This window comes from Chinchilla lanigera, unplaced genomic scaffold (assembly GCF_000276665.1).
Source record: "Chinchilla lanigera isolate Chin_1 unplaced genomic scaffold, ChiLan1.0 scaffold00052, whole genome shotgun sequence".
Classification (NCBI taxonomy): Eukaryota; Metazoa; Chordata; class Mammalia; order Rodentia; family Chinchillidae; genus Chinchilla; species Chinchilla lanigera.
The window spans coordinates 3,778,866-3,804,118 of NW_004955453.1; the positions used below are offsets into that span (position 1 = coordinate 3,778,866).

The 25,253-nt window shown below is 41.8% G+C and overlaps 1 protein-coding gene across 6 annotated transcripts in view; it reads right to left on the reverse strand.

Annotated features, from left to right (window-relative positions):
• Dis3l2 (DIS3 like 3'-5' exoribonuclease 2) overlaps positions 1-25,253 on the reverse strand; it is a 292,479-nt gene that overhangs the window by 220,122 nt on the left and 47,104 nt on the right. For all 6 annotated transcript variants that reach the window (XM_005395384.2, XM_005395381.2, XM_005395382.2 and 3 more), the window contains 2 exons: positions 24,916-24,969; positions 19,283-19,384 (listed from right to left, as the gene is read on the reverse strand). In XM_005395384.2, the coding sequence (XP_005395441.1) occupies positions 19,283-19,384; positions 24,916-24,969 (156 nt within the window). The remainder of the gene's footprint in view (positions 1-19,282; positions 19,385-24,915; positions 24,970-25,253) is intronic.

Here is a 25,253-nt window from a genome sequence, read left to right on the forward strand (position 1 = left end):
ATTTGTCTATTTGTTTTCCTGAGAAACTATCTTATAGATAACAATATGTAAAACAATAACCATTGATAATCTCCTACCACTTTGTCTGTAATTTGGTAAGCCCCTCCTATTATTATGTTATCCTTCTTTTACTCTTTAAAATAAAAAATAAAAAAAATTTTTCAAAAAAGGAATTCCCTCTTTCTCTGGGCTTAGGGGCTGATTTTTTTCACCTATAGCCAGGCATTGCCCCTAAAGGAGTAAATCAATATGTTTTGGCCTGTTTAGAAATAAAAGCACAAATAATGAAAAAAGACTACTGTTCAGTCTATATTACTTTATTTTTTTCTTTGACACTTTTTTATTTTAAAGACAATAATAAAAAATAAAAATGATACTGAATTTCAGAACAAGATGATAGAAAATTAACAATGGCTATTATATTGCATATTGTTATCTTCAAACTAGTTGCTCAGATTACTAGATATAGGCATGTAAGATTGATCAAACAAAATAAACACTAACTTTTCCTTGCAATGAACTAATAGAAATTAGTAGTACAATTATCTTAGCTATCTTGTGCATATACAGATATTCTTTTCTCCTTTCCCCCATCCCAGTTATTCCTTTTTGAACAGGTTTTTTCCCTTTCACAATGTCTATTGTACCTTTTGGATCTTATTTACTCAGCCAATGTCTACAATAACGTGCTGAGGCCCTAGAAGAGTGCCGGTCACAGAACAGGTCCTCTGTAAGGCTGCTTGCCACTCTGTCACTGGCATTAATAGGAGTCATTCCTAATAAGCAAAGCAAGTACAGCCCAGAAGAAAACTTCAAATACTACTGGAATGTGAACAGAGGCAACAGAAAGGGCTCTGTAACATCAGAAAAAAACATCTAAAGGTGTTTCCCTTTGTAAAACAACAGCATCGAATAACAATCATAACCATACCACGAAAAGGCTTTAGAGAGGCAACAACCTGTGAACCCAGTGCAGAAGATGGGCAGGGGAGAGAGGAAGAACAGCGGGCAAAGAGGGTGCAAAAAGAAAATGCTGCCACATGGTGTCTTCAAAGCCCGGCGTCTGTGGCATCTAGGGCCAAGGGAACACAAAAGGAAATAAAGTTGCCCAAGTGGGTAGAGGGCAGGCCATGGGCAGCCTTTATGTTACGCACAGGAGTAAGAATGGAATTGGCAACAAAGAGTTAAAAGCCTTCAGTTTCAGTTGATGTTAACTGAGCAATATGTGAATTATAACATCTGAGGCTCATGGGCAAAAACAGACCATCCTGAAACAACTGAAATCTATGATCCCATTTATTTAACTTTAAACCAAAAGATATTAACATGGAAACAAATGTAAAATCATAAACACTAATGAAGAAACCTTACAGAAGATGCATTCAATTAACATGTTCAACTTTTGATATACAGGGGGAAATACATCCAGTCCCCATATGCAACATTCAGCAAATCCTGATAGGATTCAATGAGGTGTTTTCTCCTCCAATTAAACTTAGTTAAGAAACCAAACTTGTGCTTTGTAAGATCACTAAATGTAGTGAATTCACTCTGTGTTTTTTGTCTGTCTAGTCACAAAATTTTGTGACTAGTCAAAATTAAAAGAAACAAGGATGTAGCTCAGCAGCACAAGTGCAAAGTCCTGAGTTCAATTCCCAGTACCAAAACAAAGAAAACAGAAACAATACTATATGTTTTCCTCATGCTTGGTGTTATGGTTTGCGTCTAGATGTCCCTCCAAAGCCTCATGCGGTCATGGGGCAGGCTTCTAGAATTTTTGATTGACTCATGGCCCAGTGCTGGCATTATGGGTGTGAGTGCTACATCCACCCTAGGGTGGGTGGCCTACATACAATACAAGGAAGGGAAAGAGAGGCTTTTTCCCTGCTGCTCCTCCCTTTTTGCTCTTGTTGCTTTAGCTGTTTTCCGCTGCCATGAACTGTTGCCCTCTGCCATGTGCCACTCTGCCTTGGAGCCAGCTGAGTATGGACTGAAACCTCCACAAACTGTGAGCTAAATTTCCTTAATTTTGGGTGTCAGGTATTTTGTCTCAGCAGTGAGAGAAAAGTAACCAAGATTCTTGGAAACACTGACATTATTCAATAAATACTTACTCCCTGCCTACGGTATGCCAGTTACTGAGTGGCTAGACACGAGAAAAGGAAAAGGAAAAAATTAAATTCACATTTTAAAACTATCTACTATTTGCTAGACACTGTCTTAGGTGGTGATAACTCATTAATTCTTACCAAGAAGTACAGGTGAGTGCCCCTCCCCCAACGCTCAGAGCCAGCAGGTGAACACCTTGCACAGAGACCCCCAACTGACTTGACGAGCACATTCCTCGTACTACATGTGCAGAGAATATGAATTTACATGCTCTTAGGATACAAGTGCATAACCATGACACAAAATGCTAATAGGACAATAGTACTTATATTAGGATTAACTTAATCTATTTCCTAAACTAAAATCAATTTCTACAACAATAATCAACCTCCAACAAAAGCAACCAAACGACTTGGGTATATATAAGTTCCTACTGCTTTTTTTCTTTTCTTTTCTTTTTCTTTTTCCTGGTGCTGGAGATCACATCTAGGGCCTTAAGCGTAAAAGGCAAATACTTTGCCAATGAGCGTGTATGCACTCCCAGCTCACCCACAGCATTTTTTAAAAAGGAAACTTTCAAGCAACTCACAAACAGGCAAAGGGTTATCAGTTTACAGGCCAGGGCTTCCATTTTGAAATGTCCAAAATAGTGATTTGCATGACAAAATGAACAGGAGCAAAACAGCTTACTCAAACACTGGACTGAATACAAGAACACAGATAGTTTCAGAGTTTAAGTTGTGTATATGTTAGTAAGATTGATTCCTGTTGGACTGGAAAAGTTTAAAGACAGCACATTTTAGTTTTCTACTTGTTTTTATTTCTTAGTTCTATGACTGAATCCAGGGGTATTCACCACTATGTTAAATCTCCAGCCTTTTTTATTTTTCATTTTGAGACAAGGTCTCAGTAAATTGCCTAGGCTGGACTCAAATTTGCAATGCCCGTGCCATAGCCTCCCCAGTAGTGGGGATTACAGGCATGGGCCACTGTACCCAGCTAGTGATCGAAATCTTGTTAAGCAAGGAGTCTCCATATGATCCAATATTTCCACTCCTAGGCATAGACCCAAAAGAACCATAAACGTGTTTATGTAAAAGCTTGTACCTGACTGTTCACAATGGCATTATTTATAGTAGCCAGAAAATGAAACAAATGTTTATCAAATGATGACAGAACAAACAAAATGTGGTGCATCCATTCAATGAATATCTTTCAGCCATAAAAGGGAGTGATCTACTGAACTAGGCTGTGACATAAATGAACCTTGGAAAACATCATGCTAAGGAACTCAAACACAAAAGGACAAATATTATGTGATTCCATTTTTTTTCCTATGGAAAAAAGATAAAAGAAAATTTCCTAACAAACTAATAGGAGAATAACAATAGTTAATACACTGCATATTGTTATCTTTAAAGCACTTATTCAGACTATAAGATATAGGCATTAAAACTTCTCTCATCAATACTAGCACATGCCTTCCTTTTCAATGAGCTAAGAGACACTAATAGTATAACTGACTTGTATTTTTTCCCTTTTCCCTTCTGTCCTTTCCTTTTTCCCCCATCTTAGTTCCTTTTTCCCTTTCAACAATTTCTTTCCATTTCACAGTATCTATTCTACATTTTGGGGCAAGCACCAGGAATCACTCAGGACCTCATGCTTGCCAGGCAGGTACTGTGCCACTGAGCTATATCGCTGGCCCTCTACTGTACATTTTAGACCTTATTTACTCTTTCAGTTTCTCACTCCAGAGAGATAATACAATGTTTATACATAAGTCTGATTTATTTCACTTAGGAGAATGGTCTCAAGTTGTATCCATTTACCTGTAAAAGTCTCAAGTTTATCCTTCTTTATGGCTGAATAGTACTTCATTGTATAAAAATACCACTTTTTTTTTTTTTTATCATTCCTCAGTTGATGGGCATTTGGGTTATTTCCAAGACTGAGCTATTAAAACTTGTGCTGCTATAAACATGGGCACATGAGTGCAAATACATCGCTGTGGTATGATTTTTTTAATTCTTCTGGGAAGATACGCAGAGGGGAAGAGCTGGGTCAAATGGGACCTCTAATCCTAGTTTTGTGAGGAATCTTCACACTGATTTCCACAGTGGTTGTACCAGTCTACTCTCCCACCAACAGTGAAGAAGGGTTCCTTTTTCCCCACAGCCCCTCAACACATGTTGTTTGATTTTTTGATAATAGCCACTCTTTCTGGGGTGAGATTGAATCAGTGTTGTTTTAATTTGCATCTCTCAAATGACCAATGATGTTGAACATATTTTCATATATTTATTCACCATTTATATTTCTTCATCTGAGAAGTGTATCATTCCATTTATTTTAAAAGTCTTGAATAGAGAAACCCAGAGGTAGAAAGTAGATGAGCAGCTCCAGGGTCTAAGAGGATGGGGGCCTATTGGCAACAACTGCTTATTAAACACAGAATTTCTTTCTGGAGTGAAAACTGTTCTGGAATTATATCAAAGCAGTGCTGCACAATGTTGTGAGTATACTAGCCCCACTGGACTATAGACTTTAAGATGGTGAATTTGAGATTATATATACTTTATCTCAAATTTTTAAAATTTCAAATTTTTTGTCATAACCTAACCTCTTATCAAAGTAAATTTTATAATAAAAAGATGATTCCAATTACAAATAATAAGTCATTTTTATAATGTGGGCACCTAGTCTATAAGAACACTTTTTTGTGTATGGTAGTGGTGGTACTGGGGATTTAACCTAGGGGATTTAACTCTAGCACTGAGCTACACTCCCAGCTGTTTCTATTTTATTTTGACACAGGATCTCACTTAAGTTCCCCAAGCTGGCCTTCATCTTGCCATCCTCCTACCTCAGCATCCTGAGTAGCTGGGATTACAGGCATGTGCCACCGCTCCCAGCAAAACACTGTCTCTTTTTGACAAATCTCAAATATAGAATTTCAATAGTTTCACACACTTTTGTCTCTTCTGTCCTCATTTTCTTCCCCGACCCCCTTATATAATAGCACATGATACTGCAGTAGCAAAAGGTAGATAGAAAAATAGTAATTCTCAAGTTATCAGGAGCTGTTTCATACTTTTCAATATTCTGTAAGTTTACTTTTCAACAAGACTTCAAAACGTACTGGAAACTACTAAAGCCAGGTCTCAGGAGTTTCCGGAAAAAGTAGAAAATTTGCATCATAACAAACATGTATTAAACACAAGGTAAGAAGCAATTCTTCAAGAAAAAGATGAGTTAAACTGGAGGCTATTAAAACAGAAATGACATGATTGTCTGAACTTAATATTACAACAACCTTAAAAGTGAGAGGGAGGCTGGTTATAGAACATTTATTAAAATAAAAATAATTCATGATCAATTAAAAACTTTTTCAGTAAATTAATTACTAGGAATTTTTTCAACTACAAGAATAATATATCTATTCCTCTCCTAAGCAAGAAGCAGGGACAGGAGGTAAAGTGCGGGGTAGGGGGCCTGACTCTAAACAAGGCAGTCACTATGATGACTTCAAACCTCAGAAGCCCACCAAGTTACTCAGTACTCATGATGCTTCTCCAGGCCCAGCCTAAACAGTGTCATAGATATGTCCCTCCCTTCTCCCTAGTGCCAAAGTAAATTTTATTTTAAAAGCAAAAAGTCACTTATTTAATCATCCACATCAATGCTTCTCAAAATCCAAGCTCATGCAAACGCCTGGGGGATCTCATTAAAATGCAGATTCTCACTCAGCGGGTCTTGGAGGAGAGCCTGGATCTGCAGGGCTGCTGGTACATGGACCACACTTGGAGCTGCGAGCATGTGGGTTGCTCCAGGAAACCATGCCCAACACCAAGTGCATATTAGAAAGGACCGGGCAGAAGGCCCAGAGCCAGTACTCCCGGGCCAGCAAGGCTCAACCTCCTCACTTTCAAAACACAGCCAGATCTTATCCAAAGGACCTGAGACCATGGCATCTGCACACTAAAGATTGACCATCCCAGTGTGCTGCAAACAGAGGCCTCACTCCATGGAGGGTCCCAGAAAAAGAAATGATTGTGCTCCAAGGAGCACGGAAGTAACCAGTTCATCTCAGTGTTCCACCAGAGAGACAGGTGCTATGGTTTGAACATGTGCGCTTCAAATTTCAGGTGTTTCTGATGCACGAGTATTGGGAGATGATGGGTTACGAGGGCTTCTCCACTTCTGAGAGAGGCTTCGCCCCGTAGGCAGCACCGGCCCCCTGGCTCTGCCACACGAGGACACAGAGCTCCCCCTCTCCAGAAGACACAGTCCTCACCACACAGCTGAACCTGCCAACACCTTGCCCTCTCACCTCCCAGCCTCTGGAGCTGAGCAAGTACATTTCCCTTCTTTATAAATAACCCAATCCGTGACAGCAGCACAAACCAGACCAAGACCCTCTTCACTGTCCTTTCTTCTCTGATTAGACTGCACTTCCTCCCAGGAAGCAGTCCTTGCCCTCTGCAGGCCTGGGGGTGGGGGTGGCGTGCAGCCCCCCCAGCCCCAGCACGTTCTCCGTCACTGTACCGGCAGTCTGTACGGCTTCACCAGACTCACTCTTCCCCCTGGGCTCCCCGGGAGAATCTGCCCTCTCAAGCTAAAGTGCCATTCCCTGTAACAAATCGACTCCTCCGCTTTGCATCTGGAATGGCACTGCGTAAGCACCATCCTTGGAAGAACGGGGCACACAGTCCCTCGATCAGTTTCTCTCTTCTGTGGCTTAGATGCAGAATAAGATCCGCTCCTGAATTCCTGAATCCCAGCACAGTGCTTGCCTCATGGAGGAGCAGCATAGGTGGATCAGTACCTTCCTCGCTGAAGCCTATATCCTAAACCATTTCTCTCCTTCGCTTTTGTTTTCTCTGCCAAAATCTGTTAGAAATCTTTGCTCCTGAATCTAAACTCCTCCCATTTGTCGCCTTATACCCATCCCTTTGAACTGACCTCAGGCACTGACCTTTAGCTGACTACTACTATCCTCTCCTACAGCTGTACTTGACAATTTTTCCAGTGACACAAGTAGCCCCCATTTGGCTTAAAAGGACTTAGCGTTTCTCTGATCATCACAAACAACTAATCATGCTGCTGCTCAAGTGAAAGGCAAGAGGCCAGGAGATGAGAGCAGAGAGCAAGGACACTGGTGAGAAGCGGAATGAATGAGGAACCGGAACACGCCCAGGAAGGGGAAAGCCAACCCAGAAAGTTAAGGTCAGTGATGGCTCCCTGGCCCTTTCCCCTACCCCCAAAACCCATTACTCAGAGCTGCATCTGCAAGATCTAGTTCTAACCTGATCAAAATGTCGAAAACTATGGGAAGTCATCTAGAATTATTTCCTTAACTTTTGCTACATTAACACATATTAGTTGTACAAATTAATAGGAGTCACTGTGACATTACCACACACACAGCATGTTAATCATGTCCACTCTGCTTCTCCCCACCCCACACACCTCCTTCCTAATCCCTAATACCCCTCTATATCTTTTCTTTCTTTCTTTTTTCTTTTTTGGTTCCCACATACAAGAAAAAAATAGGTGGTGTTTATCATTCTGTGTCTGGCATATTGCACTTAACGTAACATTGTCCAGTTCCATCCATTCTTCTGCAAATGACAGGAATGCATTCTTCTTTATAGCTGAATTATACTCTATATCTCATTTTCTTTACCTGTCCATCTGTTGATGGCCACCTAGGCTAACTCCACACCTTAGCTGTTGTAAATATTGCCACACTAAATATGACCATGTAAGTATCTCTTTTGTACGCCATCATTTCCTTTGGATGTATAGTATGGAGCGAAAAGACTGTACTGGAGCATATAGCAGTTCTATTTTTGGAGTGTGTGTTGGTTTGCTTGTTTGTTTTTTCTCACGCTAGAGATTGAACTCAGGACCTCAAGCATTCTAGGTAAGCGCCCTTCCCCTCAGTTACATCTCTAGCCCCTATTTTTAGTTTTCTGAAGAAATGCTACATTGTTTTCCATAGAAGTTGTATTCATTTATATCCCCACCCACAGTGTATAAGGGTTCCTTTCTCTCCACATTCTTGCCAGCGTTTGTTATTTTCTGGGTTTTTTTTTTTTTTTAATAAAAATTTTAACTCAGTTGAAATGGAATCTCTTTACAGTTTTGATCTGCATTTCTCTGATGGCCAATGATATTGCACATATTTTCATGTACTTATTGACCATTTGTGTTTCTTCTTTTGAGAAATGTGTATTAAGATCATTTAGCCACTTTTAAATTGGATTACTTGGATTTTTTGAGATTTTTCTATATTCTGGATCTTAATCGTCAATCAGAGGAACAGCTACCTGGAAAAGATTTTCTCCCATTCTGTGCGCTGTCTCTTCACTGTGTCAACTGTTTTCTTTGCTGTGCCAAACCTTTTTAGTTTGATATAATCCCATTTTCTAATTCTTTTATTTCCCGAGATTTTAGAGTCCTATCCACAAAAATTGTTACCTACACCAGTATCTTAACGTTTCCCCTCTGTGTTTTCTAGCCTTTAAACTTAATGCTATCATATTACTGAACAGAAAAACCCTAAAGCAGAAAACACAGAATCGAATCAACAAATTTCCAAGTACCTGCAGAGACATTAACATTTTCTGATTTAAAAACTACAAACTCAAGAACTAGCAGGTTGAATTACTGGATGGATTCCTGAGAGTAAGACACTGCTCCACACAGTCTGCATGCTGTTTAGAGATGAGAAGACGTCTGTGTCCGGAACCATGGGGTTCCTTGATAGGGCAAGCAGGGTCCTTCATGAGGCCTAATGATGCTTCTATACGAGGCTGGCAAGCTACAGCTGACAGTGCAAATCCCACTGGTTTAAAGCTTTCACTTTATTTCACTTGAAATCCATCTCTGTAGCTAGTCAGGTTCTATTTCACACTGTTTTACTTGGTTGAGTCTTGTTTTATTTGTTTGGTTGTTTGCTTGTTTGTGTCTGTTTTGTGGAACTGGGAATTGTGTGCAGCTGTGTTTATGTGCTCCCATCCTGTCTGCAGCTGCTTTTATGCAACAACAGCTATGCTGAGCAGTGTGACAGACTCAGGCGGCCCACAGAGCCCAAAACGTTTGCTATGTGGCCCTTTACAGAAAGTTTGCCAGCATCTGCTCCAGACAGTTCTAATGCTCCCGAAACCACAGGGGCATTCCCTTTCTCATGGCCAAGTATGCCCAGGGCCTTGGTTCCTAACACCTGGCCTGGCTTTGTCTGAGCTTTGGCACCGGGCACAATGCTGTCGCATCACTCTCCCACCAGCCTTCACCGACGTCCAGTGCGGGTTCATTCTCAGGCTGTCCTCAAACTCTAACTGCATCTCTGTTGTGTTTTTTCCTAATTAAATTTTAAGTGATGTTGTACAAACCAAACATTTTTCCCACAGAAAGACCACTTAAGAAAGGCATCCTAAGTGTGGTCCTCCTTGGCTATGTCCTTATGCCATAGAAAAAGGGAACACTTCCAGCAGCAGCTGTTCCACCCAGCCTGGCTGTGGGTCGACGGCAATGCTAAACAAAGCTCTTAGATGACCTTGCTGGCCAGAAGCATAAGCAAGACACACACCAAGTCGACCTACAGCGCAACTCTGCCTACCACACATCACTATTCTACATCCAGACGACTCAAAGAAACACAGGGCAATACTAACATTTTACATTACCATTTTATGTCTCCTGTGAGTAAATGTCATCAGAAGCAAACTCCAGAGCTAGGAAGAGTAAATTTGAGTTACTATGTGACCTTGGCCAAGCTGTGGCTCACAGTTGTCACTTCTAAGAAGAATAATATTAACACCTGACATTTCTTGAGCACTTACATGTCTCTTTGCTGTATTTTATATATAAAATACTATCTTATCTATAAAATGTCTGTGTATTTCACCAAACCATGTCCATGGAGTTAAAAAGGAATGAACTCATTTTCTAGCAAATCATCCTAAAATATTAATTGGGAATTTCCCAGCACAAATAAGCTACTCTATCCTTAAATGATACATTCTTTATTTTAGACATTTCAATTTGAATTACAGAGATCTAAAGGCATGTTTAAAGCAGACAAGAACCTGAAGTATTTGATCCAAGAGCTGGCAATAATGAAGAAGGTAAAATGACTATTAAAAATAGGCTTGTGTATATAACAATCTTGGGGAAAGCTGACCGTGGTAGTAGATATACCTCGCCCACCATACTACCCTGGGTGGAGGCCCCAAAGACCTTGCCCTCCATCATGAAGTGCCTTCCAAGGCAGGCCAAGAAACCAAACAGTTCTAAGAAATCCTAATTCCACTGGAATTGAGAACAATCCAAAATGATAGTGGTTATATAAGAGATTGGATTAAATATAATCTAGCATGATGGGTGCATATTTAAGGAAGAACTTGGAAGACCAAACTTTAAAACAATCAACTGAAGAAAAAGTTGGTTGTCAAAGGAAACAATTTACTGTACTAGACCAATTTCATGTGACCATAAGAAGGTTTGGAACAGCCACTGAAAATTAGGGATTAAATGTGCACTTTGATGTTCGGTTTGTTTAATTTAGATCAAGAGTAGCACCCCTATCAGTACTTCCTTTATTCTTTCAGACTCAAATTATTTCATTTTTTTCTGTGCCAGTCTCTTCCAAAATACTCATACATACTTCTGCTGCGCCCTTGCTGCAATATTAGTCTCTGCACACAACTAAGTTGACCTCACCATGTTACAGCAGACGTGTTAGAAACTACAGAGTACCTGCCCCTGTTTATCTACCCTCCTTCAATCAGGCACAGACTGCTGGGCTGTAAGTTAAGTGAAATAATCCTGTCTTGAGTTTAGCCTTTGCTAAGATGGTATTTGACTAATTTATTCCCACTTGCTCCTCTCAGTCCAAGGTAGGGGCTCAACAAATACACGTGGGATAAATGAAGGGGTCCCTGGTATTACAGGTTTCCAGTAGGTGTCAACACATCACGTAGATTCTAGCCTCTCTTACTGTTATGGTTTAGATCAAGAATGACCCCTGAACCCAGGGAACACTGACCTTCATGCCTGGGCCTTTTTTAAGACAGGGTTTGCCAGGCTGGCCTCAGACTTACAATGCCCCTGCCTTAGCCTCTCAAGAAGCTGGGATTATAGGCACACACCACGGCGCCAGCACAAGTCTAGTTCTAGCACTCTTGTCAGCCTCCTTTACTTTTAGTCACTATGGCTACATCAACCGAGCTGTTCACCCCAATTACCAATAATGCCTATGGGACAGCTTAGCTTTAAGCCTTTAATCCACCTCCCAAGCCAAGATACCGAGATGCCAGTGAATACTGGACTCAGGTCTCCATGGCTAAAATCATACAAAGTTCCTAATTCTGGCTCTCATGGTTCACCTTCTGCTTTGGTTCTTGCTCCTTATATTGCTCCAGCCAACTCTCTAGCTTGGAGATCAAATGCTATCACTGACCCCCAGCCCAGTGGCTGCCTCCAGTGCTATTTTCAGTAAACCAGTCCTCTGTAACTGGATCAGAGCCCTGCCCCACAGGGACACACTTCCTCCTACATGACCACTGCCTCCCTGCCTGCTGAACATCAGGTCACATCAATTTGAGCCCTGCTGCCACTGAGCTGAGATGGCATCTGGATCTATAATCCTTTTGACTCAGCCTCTGACCCACTGTCCAGGGCAGTTGTCTGGTAAGGTTCTAGCTCGTTTCCAACACCTCCCTCCATAACATCCTAAGAAGCTACCAGACCTCTCCAGGACTAAGACACAGAATTCTAAGTAATTTTTTTCTAAGTCATTTATTTTCTGAGGCTAACACTCCGCTTTTGGTCATTTCAACTGATACAGTCATCTTCACCAATGGTGATAACTTAAGGTATTACCTAATCCCAAAACATAATTTAGAACATAATTTTCTAAATTATGCTAATTTTATGATATCCATCTACAGATAAAACAACTCTCTCTTTGATATATAATAAATATTGAAGAGATTATAAATTCAGGCAATGTAAAACTGAATCCCAGCTCTCTTACTCCTTAGTCATAGCTTCCATAACTGTGTAAGATGCTTAAGCTAAGATGCCTCAGTTTTTTCATTCACACGAGGATGAAGCTAACAGCAGACTAAAGAATGGTTCAAGGCCCCAGATACAGTACCTGGAACAAAGTAAGCATCAAAATGTCAGCACCCATCACCAGCACGCATAGGGTCTGCACACCTGTGTTCGTGTTAAAGGAAGGTGACAGACTAAGCTGCTTACAGAGCACAGAGCAGTCTTCCAGGAGCCTCTCTGTACACGGAGGCCAGGGCCTTGAGAACAGGTAGGGGGCCCTGCTCTTTCCCACATCTGGGAGACATGGCAGAGGGGCTGAGGGCTCAGCTAACAGCACGCAGGAAGAGACAGCCTTGACCCATAAGTTTCTCCTTGAAACCTGACATCTTCATGAGCCTCTCTTGCCAACTCGTTCTCCGCGCAAATCATCTTTATCCTGAAATAAAACAAAACCCCTCTCCTTCTCTGTTCTCATCTCCCAACCTTAGTTTAAAGGTGACCTTCCCCACACAACTGTCCCCAACTCTCCTGGAGCACTGGAGAGATTGGTGCTCACACAGCAATGTGCGTTTCTGTTTCTTTCCTGCAAACCAAACCGTAAGAGCAAAGCCTGGGACCTGTTCTGTTTGCATCACCAGGATCTGGCACAGGGCTGAGGGAGTGGAAGATAACAAGCCATTAGGTTCCACTGCTCCAGGAAGAACGGAGATCAATGCTGCCTCACCACCCGGGGACCTGACCCTCCTTTAAAATCCTCAGGAAATGAGCATTAAGTTCTAAGTCAGAGATCTGGATTCTATTCTTGGTTCTGTCAAAAACTCTGGGTCTTCAAACAAGTCATTCACTGTCACAGTACCTTAGTTTCCCAACTGGCAAAGAACTATCATTTGCCCCTCAACTATCCTTCATTAGATGTCTATAATATACAAACACGTACATATACATACATACTAAAAATGTGGAAGAATTCTGAAATTGTTATATAAGAACAAATTCTTTCTTATTATTGTCTCACAGCTTGATACTTTTATAGCTATCTATTTTGCCAAAAAACATGCTGTGAAATAAATTGACTATTTACCACAATAACTAAAAGAACTGTTGTTTTTCCAAAAACCCCAAAGGCTGTGTAGTTTACATACCCAAGAGGGGTGGGCACAACAAGCATAAAGAAGCAAAGATGAATAATCCAATTAATTCGCATTTGCTCACACCATTGACTACAGAGCCCTCTGATAACAAAATGCTTTTGTCCTAACAAACCTGTGAGACAATTGGCCAGTATGCGTTGAGATGTTTATATTCGAAGGCAGGGATTCTTGATGATGGTCTGAATATCCTCTTCTATTCTGTTGGACCCTGTAGCCAACAACTATTACAGGTGGGCAATGGCCAACAGAGCTCCCCACTTCTGCACAGGGAGCTATGAAACACTCTAAGGAGCCTGAGAGACAGACTTTACTACAAAATGGGCAGACTCCAATACAAATACTACCGTGAGGACCTGCAGGAACTCCACAGACAAGGAATAAGGGTGTCCTCTGCACCTTGGATCTTCTGACAGTGATGTAATGCATGCATGCCCCAAGGCAGCCCCTCGTTTCCCCCTGCTCCTCGCTTGGCGGCAATCCAGAAGGTGGGGGCTCCTCACTAGCACTGGCCTTTCTCTGTGTTCCTGTCAATCCCCTCTCATCAGGGTGTCAGCCATAAAGAGAAGGCACAAGACCCAGGCTTGAGGCTAGGGATTTAGCTCAGCGGCACAGCGTCTGCCTGGCAAGCGCTAGGTCATGAGTTCAATTCCCGGTACCAGAAAATAAACAACAACAAAACAAGACCCAGGCTCTTAGAGGGGCTTTGTGGCTCAGGCACAACTTTTCCAGGTATAAACTTCTCAGGGATCTTCCTGCCAAGCAGTGCTCAGCCCCCGGGCCAGCAGGCCCAGATCCCTAGCTACTTCTTTCATTTCCCTCTTGCCCCACATAGGAGGCTTGTTGTTGCTCCAAGGATGACTCCCAAGCCAGCAGGAGTTAGTACTGTGTGGGTACTAGCAAGAAATGCACAATTTGGAGCACTACGAAATGAAAGTTTGTATTTTATCAAAGTTCCCAGGTGAATCATCTGCAGGTTAAAGACAAGCCAGGTCTAAGGAACAGCATCCTCATACCCATCTTCCTCAAGGACAGGAACCCCCACAACTCCTTAACCCCGACCCTCGCTTTGCACACCTCCCTCCTGAGAACCACCTCCTCTCTAGTCTCCTGAACGCTAAACAGCCCACTCAGCCACCTGCCCAGAAACAGCTGGGCCATCCCCTCCCACACAGGACAGGGAGACCTCTGGCCCTCCTGCCCACTGGAGGTAGCCTCAGAAGCCAAGGGCTCCTGCTAACCACACGCTGTTGGCTCTTCCAAGTCAGAGCTCTTCACCATTGGGCTCTTCCCCCACGTCTGAGGCCAGCACCCTACACCTAAGATTCAGAGACCCCAACTATTTATTTTCCTGTTGTCTTGAAAGATACCACAGCTTACTCTGATCAATGGAGGAAGGCACTCTAACTGCACCAGTCCAGAGGCCTTCTGCTGACTAGGAGGGGAGCTTTTCTACCAGAGGAAGGCAGAGAATCCCCTGGCTCTGCCCACCTGGGATGCACTCCTTCTGCTCTTCCTGGGACAGAAGGTGCTGAGCAGCCCTCTCCTCCTCTATAGGGCTAACGGCCAAGTGCCTTCCTCTTCTAAGCCTCCTCTTGCCAACCAATCAACATAGGTCTAGGAGCAAACAAGGGACCTCCAACAAGCCCTCTGGATTCGACAGGTCACACAGACTACGAGAATGCAAGCATGCTGACCCCTTCACTCAACGTCTGCCCCATACACCCTCCAGCTGCAGCCGCCTCCCGGCACAGCTGGAAGCTGCCACCAGGGCCTGAGCCCTTGTGGCCTGGCCCATGCAGCTCTCTGTACTTGGCTGTGTCCCCTATGGCTCTAGGGATCTCATCCACTGATGCCACTTTAAACACCACATGGACGCTGGCGACCCAAATATGCATCTCCAGCTTCTGTTTCTCCTTAGAATTCCAGGCTCACATGTACAAACACCTTCATTTGTTCAGTGTCCGATAATGTCATTACAGTTTTATTAAGGTAAAGCTAACACCACCATAAACTATAAATATTTAAAGTATACACAAGTGATGAGTCCTGATAGACAGACACAGTTCTGAAACAGCGAGCACATCCATCACCCACAAACATTTCCTTGGGCCCCACTGCAATCCATCTCTCCTGCTCGGACCCAGGCAACCACTGATCTGCCTCTTGGTAATACTAACTAGTTTGTGTTTCTAGGGATTTATATAAATGGAATTACACCAAGAGTATTCTTTTTGCCTGGCTTTTTACCCACAATTAGTATTTTAAGATTCTCTCACATTGTGGCATGTGTGACTTGTTCATTTTTCTTTAACTGCTAAGTTGTATCCCACTGAATGGATACACCAAAATTGGTTTACAAATTCACATGCTGATGTAGATTTGAATTACTTCCATTCTGGGGCTATATAAATAAAACTGAAAATGAACACTCCTGCATAAAATGTCATATATGTAATGCCAGGGACTCAGGAGGCTGAAACAGGAAGAACACAAGCTCAGCCAGCTTTTGCAACTTACCAAGATACGATCTCAAAAAGTAAAATAAAAGTAAAACAAGAGATGGGGATGTGGCTCAGTGCAGCATTTGCCTAGTATCCATGAAATACTGGGTCCAATCCCCAGTGCCACCAAAAAAAAACGAAAAAGAAAAAGGAAGCAAGAAACAGACTTTATGCAAACAAATGCTTTCATTTTATTAAGGTAAATACCCAAAAATGCAATAGGGAGGTTACACACATTAGGCCTCAGCCTAAGCATATACATATTAGGTGTATGCTTAATGTTAAGAACTGCCAAACTGTTTTCCAAAATGACTACCTTTTTTTCCACCAGTACAGTATCCTTCCCCATTGAGTTACCTTAGCACCTTCATAGCAAATCAATTAATCAGAATGTCTTGGCCCATTTCTGGACTCTCTATCCTGTTCTACCAACCTATGTGTCCACCTTTGTACTAACACCACACAGTCCTTATTACATGAGCATTAATGTTAAGTCTTAAAATCAAGTTCTGTTATGTCCTCCAAGTTTGTTCTCTGTTTTGGCTCTTCTAGGTCCTTTAAAATCAGTAGGTGAAGCACAACAGTGTAAGCCTGTAATCCCAGCATTCTAGGAGGCTGAGGCAGGAAGCTCACAAGTTCAAGCCCAGCCTGAGCAATTCAGTGACTTAGCAAACACTGTCTCAGTAAAAATTGTAAAAATGGCTGGGGATGCAGTTCAGTGAGCATGGTACTTTCAAATAAGTGAACTGCTGGTGTCTTCAGGAGGTGCACTAAATCCACAGATCAATTTAAGGAGAAAATGGCACCTTAACAATACTGAGTCTTTTAATTGATGGATATGATATTTCTTGCCATTTATTACCTCTTATTTGACTTCTCTCAATAATGTTTTATAGTTTAAGTGTGTATGTCTTACATATTTTTGTCAAGTTTATTCCTTTATTTTATATTTTTGATTCTATTATAAATGGTACCTTAAGAATTTTTTTGAATTTCCTTTTCAATGCTAGTATATAGAAGTACAAATGATGTTTATAATATCAGCCTTATGTCCTGCTAATCCCTTATTAGTTCTAGCAACCTTTTTGTCCTTTTTTTTTTTTTTTTTGGTTTTTCTCCGGTACCGGGAACTGAACTCATGACCTTGCGCTTGCCAGACAGGCGCTTTTTGCCGCTGAGCTAAATCCCCAGCCCCTCTTTTTCTCCTTTTTAAAAATATTTCTTTGAAGTTTCTACATAGGTACCTGTCCCCTCCAAAACTCATGCTGAAACTTAATCTTAAAAGTCATCTTTTAACAGTATTTGCAAGTGAGGCTCTTGGGGGTCAATTAGGACTTAGATGAAGTAACGAAGATGAAGCCCTGTGACTGTATTAGTGGCTTTATCAAAAGAAGGAGAAAGAGCTGGGCATAGTGGTGCACACCTATAATCCCAGTGCTCTGGAGCCTGAGGCAGGAGGATCACAAGTTCGAGCCTAGCCTGAGCAATTTAGCAACTTATCAAGACCCTATCTCAAAATAAAAAGTAACAAAGGGCTAGGGATGTAGCTCAGGGGAAAGATCCTGGGTTCAAGCCCCAGTACTGCCAAAAAAAGACTAGAATAAGCAAGCTTGCTCTGTCTTATCATGTGATGCCCTGAGCCAGCTTGAGATACTGCCTGCAGAGTCCCCATCAGCAAGAAATCTTCCTAGACACAGCCCCTCAGCATTGGATTGCTCAGCCTCCAGAACTGTAGGAAATAAATTATTTTCTTTATAAATTACCCTGTCCATGGTATTCAATTACAGCAACAGAAAACAGACCGAGACACCCACCCAGCTTACTAACTTCTCTCTTCTGTTCTAACATTCACACTCCTTAAGTCAAAGGAAGCCCCAACTTTCTTGCCCTTTCTGTGGCTCATCTCCATTGAAATGCTACCTCTTCACCCTCTGCATAACCTCCAAGAATGCTTCCTTTGATTCCACTTGGCCCTACTATGCTCCTCTGGACAACACTGTGATGCTAAGAGATGCTTTTCAGAAACAGAAAGTGGCCCAAATCAACCTATGTTCATAGGATCTGGAGCTAAACCTTAGCTGTGTTTTCAAGGAATGTAGCAAGGGGGTTATACTTGCAACTGGTAGGGGTGGGAGAGAGGAGGTAGAGCTCAACTGCAAAAATTTCGTATTAAACCCTGTACTTCACAGCACTAGGCATAATTATAACTACATCTGTCTAAGTGTGCTTGTTTCACCCTCACTGTACTCTCCGCTAGACTGTCAGCTCCCTGAGGCAAGAACTGTGTCTGTCCTGATTATTACTAAAATCCTTGCTTTCTATGAGTACCTGGCACTTAGTACAATCAATTACTTTAGCCCTGGCAGATAAAAAAGAATTTAATGTACTCTTGAACAAAGTTCTGAGACAAAGTGGTATTCCTCACATTACATCTTTTCTGGAAAACTATTAATAAAAATAAACATTTCTTAAGGTCCCATCATTTTAAGATTTTTAGGTACTACTCTATGATTTTTATAAGTAATCTCATTTACTGCTCATGACAAATTTATAAAGTAGGTACTACAATTACTCCCACTTTACAAATGAAGCATCTGAGGCAGAAAGGTTGTATAATTCACCAAAAGTTGCACAGATGAATGGCAGATGCGATTCAAACCCACACAGCCTTGACTCCAAGCTCACGCTACGAATCAGTGCCCAGTACCATCCCTCACTGAAGACACTGAATTCCTGAGGACCAAATAACTGAGCCAAACAGAACAAACGACATAAAGATAAATTCAGACTTAGACCTACAAGCCCCCAGTTCCACGTTCCATTCAAAGACACTAAATATTCCAGTGCTAGCCCCTTACTGTAACTTAAAACAACAGTCAAAACTAAAATCACAACAAAAATTTTTTTTCACAATCTTTCTTTTCAATTGACAGAAACAGACAGAAACTGAAATCCAGGATATTGTCATATTAAAAATATTTTCTCCTACCTAAGTCTCTATTTAAAAATTCACATAGACTACTTTTATCTGCCAAGGGAAGCCTAATCACCAAACAAGGCCCAGTGGCACTTGAGGTGTGTTGCTCTGGCTCACTAGCACAGGCAGCAGAAGTGTATGGAGAAAGCCACCATCCCCGTGGCTTCGTCTCTCCAGATCGAGAAGCACAAGGTTTAGGGAAATAATACATATCAAGTCTCACTGGGCCCTGCAAGCTTTTTCTACTCAAAAGAAACCCAGAAACCAGGCATGTATGTGACAGGGTAGACTGGACAGGGAGCAAGAATAACTCAAATGATCAGTTGTCTGTCCAAGCACTAAGCAGCCTCTTTGGAGGCAACACCCAATTCGGGGCCTCAGGGGCTGCAGACTCCTCTACTGATGCCGCCTCACTGGTAAATCAGGGAACACAAAAGGCCCTAAGAAGGACATAATTAGACGAGGAAAATTTAACTCACCTTCCACTGCTCCTCAGGAAGTAGTTTCACGACCACCAAATCTCCATTTAAGGCTCTATTACGAGCAACAACCCCATCAATAAAAATGTCTCGATCACCATCCTAGTTGGAGAGAGAAATAAAGGCACAGTCAGCTTACCAAGGCCTGGAACCAAAACTGAGTTCCTTGATTTAAAATGCTCAGACTCTGCAATCTGTCTACTCACTCACCAAGAACATCAGTACACAGCCACATACATATCCAAAGGGAACCCACACATATCTTCAGAACAGAAAAAAATGGTAATGAGCACCTAAGAGCAGACTAGTAGAATGCAGGAACTCACCAAATACACAGATCTGCTATAGGCAGGACAAAAACAAGCAAATCAATGCAAGCACCGAAAGCAAAAAATGTCATAACTGAAATAAGAAAGGACTTAGTTATTCTTAGGTTATTATTTTTGGTTTTAAGTAAAAGAAAGCACGCTGATACTTTTATACTGAAAGGAATTTTTAGAAAATATCAAGGAAGGGTAAAAACAAGATATGCTAGACAACAGAAGGCAAACAATATACACAATAATCCCCAGGGAAGCAACTGAGGGCAGGATTTGGGTTCTCTTGAGGAAACTAGAATCATTTTGCCCATCAGGAAAGTGGCAAAGGAAACAAATTGCGGTGGTTTTTATGGAGAAGGAGGAAATGGCAAAGAGAGAAGGAAGGAGAAACAGAAGATGCATAAAGCATTCTCGCACCCCACCTCTCTGACTGAGGGGCAAGGTGAGCACCAGGTGCAGCCCCTTTCACCTCTGCCATCAATCAACCAGAAACCGGCTGAGGCAGGAGGATCGTTGGGAGCTCGAGACCAGCCTGGGCTACAAAGTGAGCTCAAGGCCAGCCTGAATTGCATAGCGAGACCCTGTCTCAAAAAGACAAAAACAAAAATAGAAACCGCCCACCCCTTCCGAGCAGGGGCCACACTGGGTACAGAGGCAGTGCCTCTCTCGCTTCCTGAGAAGCCAACTGCTCTGCAAATCACTTACATGGCAAAAGTGGCTAAAATAAGCGGCCTTTAAAGGTTGAGTCCCAGGAGAAAATTAAACAGTTTTAAAATGCTTCACCAACATACATAAACTCTTATCACTATTTTCTTCCAGAAGCTCACACTACAGGTATCTTTGCAGAAGACCAAAGTCAAATGTTCCTTTTTTTTATGGGAGGTGACAGCAACAGAGTCCTGAGAGACATTCAATATAGACAAGATTTAACACTCGAAGGACAGAGGGTGATTACTATGAAATTCTAATGAGTTAAAACTGGCACTCCAAAATTACCAAACTGCAGTGGGTGGGGTCACTTAGCATTTTTTAGAGTTGACAATTATAAATCGTTAGCCATCTTTTAGAACAATTTTTGTTCAGTCTCCAATCTAGCTACAGGTTGGCAGCTGTGGCTGGCAATTTGATATCTCTCTCTCTCTCTCTCTCTCTCTCTCTCTCTCTCTCTCTCTCTCACACACACACACACACACACACACACACACACACACACACACACACAGCCAGACCCGAGGATCAGCTACTGTGTTCACCACAGAGAACAGCTGCAGCGCACCTCAGGAAGAACTTAGAGAAATAAAAAGAGGGCAAACAGTGAATAACTAGCTGAGTGCAGCCCACCGCCATCGTAGCCACCTTCTGCAGTTTATAAACTGACAAGGCCTTGGGCACCTCACTGGACAGGAGAGAACTGTTTTGACGTCAGTCTAACCCAATTTCACATGTTGAACATAGGCAATGTGATCCCTTTCATGAGCAGCTACCCCACAGCATGGCACTCAGAGGCTTAAGTTTTAGGGTGATGGCTTCGTCACCTTCCTCTCCTAAAAAACCAAGGAAAGCAGGGCTAAGCTGAGTCTCAGACACAACGCCAACCTCTAGGTCATCCATCAGCACACAGCTCTTCTTGACTCATTTAGAATCTTTTATTTTAAAGAGATTCTAAACTTGGGGACTGCTCAACATTTAAGTTTAAATCATCCCTCTAAGGCAGGAGAGGGGGAAGAGATAGGAAGGGAAGAGGAGGGAACATCCACAGGGGAAATATAAAGGAATTTGGGGGTAACCTAACTACTGAGGAGAAGGGGTGCATGAGGACAGTCTAAGTGTGCCAGGATGAGCTGAGCACTCTCCAGCAACACAATAGCTCCCTTTGGACCAGAAATAAAGGGTACCTCCTGACAAGATGGGTAACAAAAATTACAAAGCTTCTTAGACCACAAATGCAAAATAGAAACTGTGCTAAAAGAAAAAAATAATTAATTAATCTTCCATTCTTCCATCTGGTAATCTGACCAACTTCGATGAAGATAAAAATATGCAATATAACAACCAATGTTAATCCCTATCATTTTGTTCTGAAAACTTGTATCATTCTTTTTGTTTTGCTTTTGTCTATGCTGTTGGCATTTTGCTATTGTTCTTTTTTTCTCTTTAAAATAAATAAAATTAAATAAAAAAAATCAAAAAAAAAAAAAATAACCAGCTTTCCCATCTGGTCCATTTCTCCTTTTTATTCCATTCTCAAACAGGATAAAGAGATCTTCTAATAACGTAATTTTATCTTGGCTGTCTTGAAAGTCATATGGTTTTACTCTCACTCTGTATTTTACTTTTTTGTTTCTCATAAGAAAATACAAATTAGCTTTCCATCCATAAAAATTATAATAACCTAAGTCAACTTACTCCAAACAAATTATTATGTTATACCTTATGATCAATTCACTATTTTTAGCCTACTGACTTGGGAATAATTCTAAATAATTTAATAAAATATCTTTTTCCCCCTCTCCACACATCTTGGAATTTTTAAGTGTGAGAAACATTAGTCAATGTTTAACCCGTCTCTTCATTTTATAAATGCAGAAACCTTATTTCTTACTGTCAGAACAGAGGCCACGTCTCCTTTAATATCAATTTCTGTGTTTATTCTCCCCATTTAATCAAAGCACAGGGGACATTTAGGCCCTAGTTCTGACATCCTGCCGCCTATACCACCTGTGAGCGTTTTTCCCGTTCACATAGGCTCACCGTTGACATGGACATCAGCTGCATCTACTCAGAAGTCCAGAGCACTGATGGTTATGGGGTTCATCCACATGTAATTTACTGCCTCCAATGATCAAAAGAAGAATGCAGGATTGTTCCAGTGTCCAGAACCAGAGTACTGATAATCACTCACTGCCTATTCTTAATTACCTAGAGAGGAGTTAACGTGGTAAAGTAGAGATAATATCACAACTCCCCTGGGGACCAGATAAAAGGATAAAAGTTATACAGAAATAAGCCAATCTTAACATCACAACTACCTAAAAATTTCTAAGTAACACATGGAATACAGTTTAGAGTAGAAGAACAACCATGAGCTTCTGAAATATCACTAACTTTTGCTTTACTTCCCAGCTTTCCTTTAACAAGCCAGGAACCTTGGAGATACATCATTTGCAAAGTGCATTCATCTAACTTGCAGGAACCGAACCAACCCCACACTCTTCTCCATCAGGCAAGGAATTCTCAGGTCCAAATGAGGTTCTCCCCTGGAGTAATCAGCCCCAAGCTCACTGGCTGCACCTAAAGGACAGGTATTTCTAAGGGGTATGGAGAGAGTTTGGACGCAGGTAAAGGCTGCCCACGTATGTGCACGCAGAGCCCTCGTTCACAGCAAGGGTACCACGAGAGCACAGGGAGCGAGGGGAAAGGGCAGGCCAGAGACATACTCTCTCCACATTTCAGCATGGAGTACCAAGGAACGTGAGAATTCTACATTTCAACAACACAGGTACATGGAGGCACGCTTGGCAAGGAATACACTTTGTCATAAATATTTTTTACTTGGCGGTTTGTTAGTGCAATTTGTAACTTTCCACTACTTGACATAAGGTCTGTGTGCCTCCTTTCGTACTACTGTCCTAGGCCTCACACTTGTTAGGTGCTGACCTAACAGGGACTTAACTTAAGAAACCTCGTGACTGCACCCTAGGGGACCAAGAAGGCTAGCAGTAACATTTTTAAATGCTGTAGTCCCTGTCACTCCAATCAATGAGGATAAATCCCCATATGCACAGAAGGGGAGGTCTGAAATCTGCTCAGTTCACAGCTGTCTCTTGGGAAGGAGTCCTTATTGTACTCAAATCCTTAAAAATCCAAGTTTTTCACACACAAGAGTCCCTAATATGTCAAACCCATCCAACTGCTGTGCCATGGAGGAAAGCTTTTCTATTGGAATGTAGTCATGCTCATTCACTTTTTTTTTTGGTACCGGGAATCGAACTCAGGACCTTGTGCTTGCCAGGCAGATGCTGTGCTGCTCAGCTATATCCCCAACCCTCTGAAAGCCTTTCTAATGTGGAGAAAACACTGGTGGTGCAGGACTTCTGAGAGATGGCTTCTGCATCTCCAATATCATGCCTTCCTAGGGGATACTCATGGGTAATTCTACAATTCCTCTATGTGAACTTCACCTCTTTCTTGAGCCAATTAGAGTCTAACATCCATGTAAACTGCTCTTCCCTGTATGACAGAATTGCTCCTGCAGCTAAGTCACCACCTCTGAGCTGACCCTCAATTCTACAACTCAAGTTCCAGGGTCAGTAAATATACAATGTTCTGTCATGGGAACAGTGTGACTCAGAGAGAATAATGTGACATGTCAGTGACGCTTTTTATCTAATCCAGTGAGTAAGACCTGAACTTGGATGCAAAGGAGACTCTTTGGTTTCTGGAAGGCAAGGGGGAAAGGCACTAAGTAGAGCTCGAAAACAGGTCTTAAAGTTATTGTAACAACAATCATAGTATCACTTATGAAACAAATGACCGCACTTACACTCTCATCACACTTGTCATTTCACACATGAAATATGCTAACTGAAATGGGGTATTCCATTTACTCATCTGTAAGCAGAAGTTTATCCATATGGTCTCTTCCACTGTGAAAAATATATAATTCTATAGCTTTCCGTACAGCATTCTGGAAAAGTTAAGCCAGAAACTGAAAAATACTGCTCTCCCAGCACTATCTCACTATCAAGCCTGTCCAAAGACCTGTTACTAACTCAACTCTGCCTCAGTGAGAACTTGCTCTAACTGGAAAGAACCTCCTAACATGGCTCATGAATGGAAGAAAGGGTCTGTAGACTCCCACCAACCCATCACCTGCACAAAAGCAAAGTGAGAAACTCCAACCAAAAAAAAGCATTACGTGTTATTTTTGGACAAATGTTCAGATTAGCTCATGTAGTAGATCGAAAGTAGATAGCGTACTGGTTTAGGAAAGATTAACTTAAATCAGTGGAAAAAAACCATAAATCCTTTTAAGCTATAAACCAAAGGCATCCAATTACACGAGCTGGCGGGTAGTCCGCCCGGGTCCAGCTGCTTTGCAGCCTCGAAACAAACGCAGGTCCTCTCATCTGCTGTGATTTTAAGACTGGCAAGAAGCGTGGTGAACCGTCTGAAACAAATCTCTGCCCACCCTCAATTTTGTTTTAGCAGCACAGGGTGCTGCTTTTCAGTTAGCATGTATGATTTCAGTTTCAGAGCACATCTAAAAAATCAAATGTGACGTTAAGTTTATTATGAAGTTATTGAACTTACCGGGGAAGGAATAAAGGCTTCATGAAACTTCTTTGGATTAATTCTCAGCACACCCTTTAAAACAAAAAATAACATCTGTGAGAATCTAATTACCTGTATATTTATGATTTTTCCATATGTATGTTACTCCCCAATAAAAAGTTATTTAAATAATTTGATGTAGAAAACAAGTTAGAGGTATGAGAAATACTCGTTAAATGCATGGAACCTGGCCTACGTTGTGTGTGTAACACCAGGTTCCACTGAAACTCCACGCTGGGACTGGCACCTCGCTGTGAATTCACCAAAGTGAGAAACAACAGAGCCACACAGAGCGGGGAACTGGCACCTATATGCTG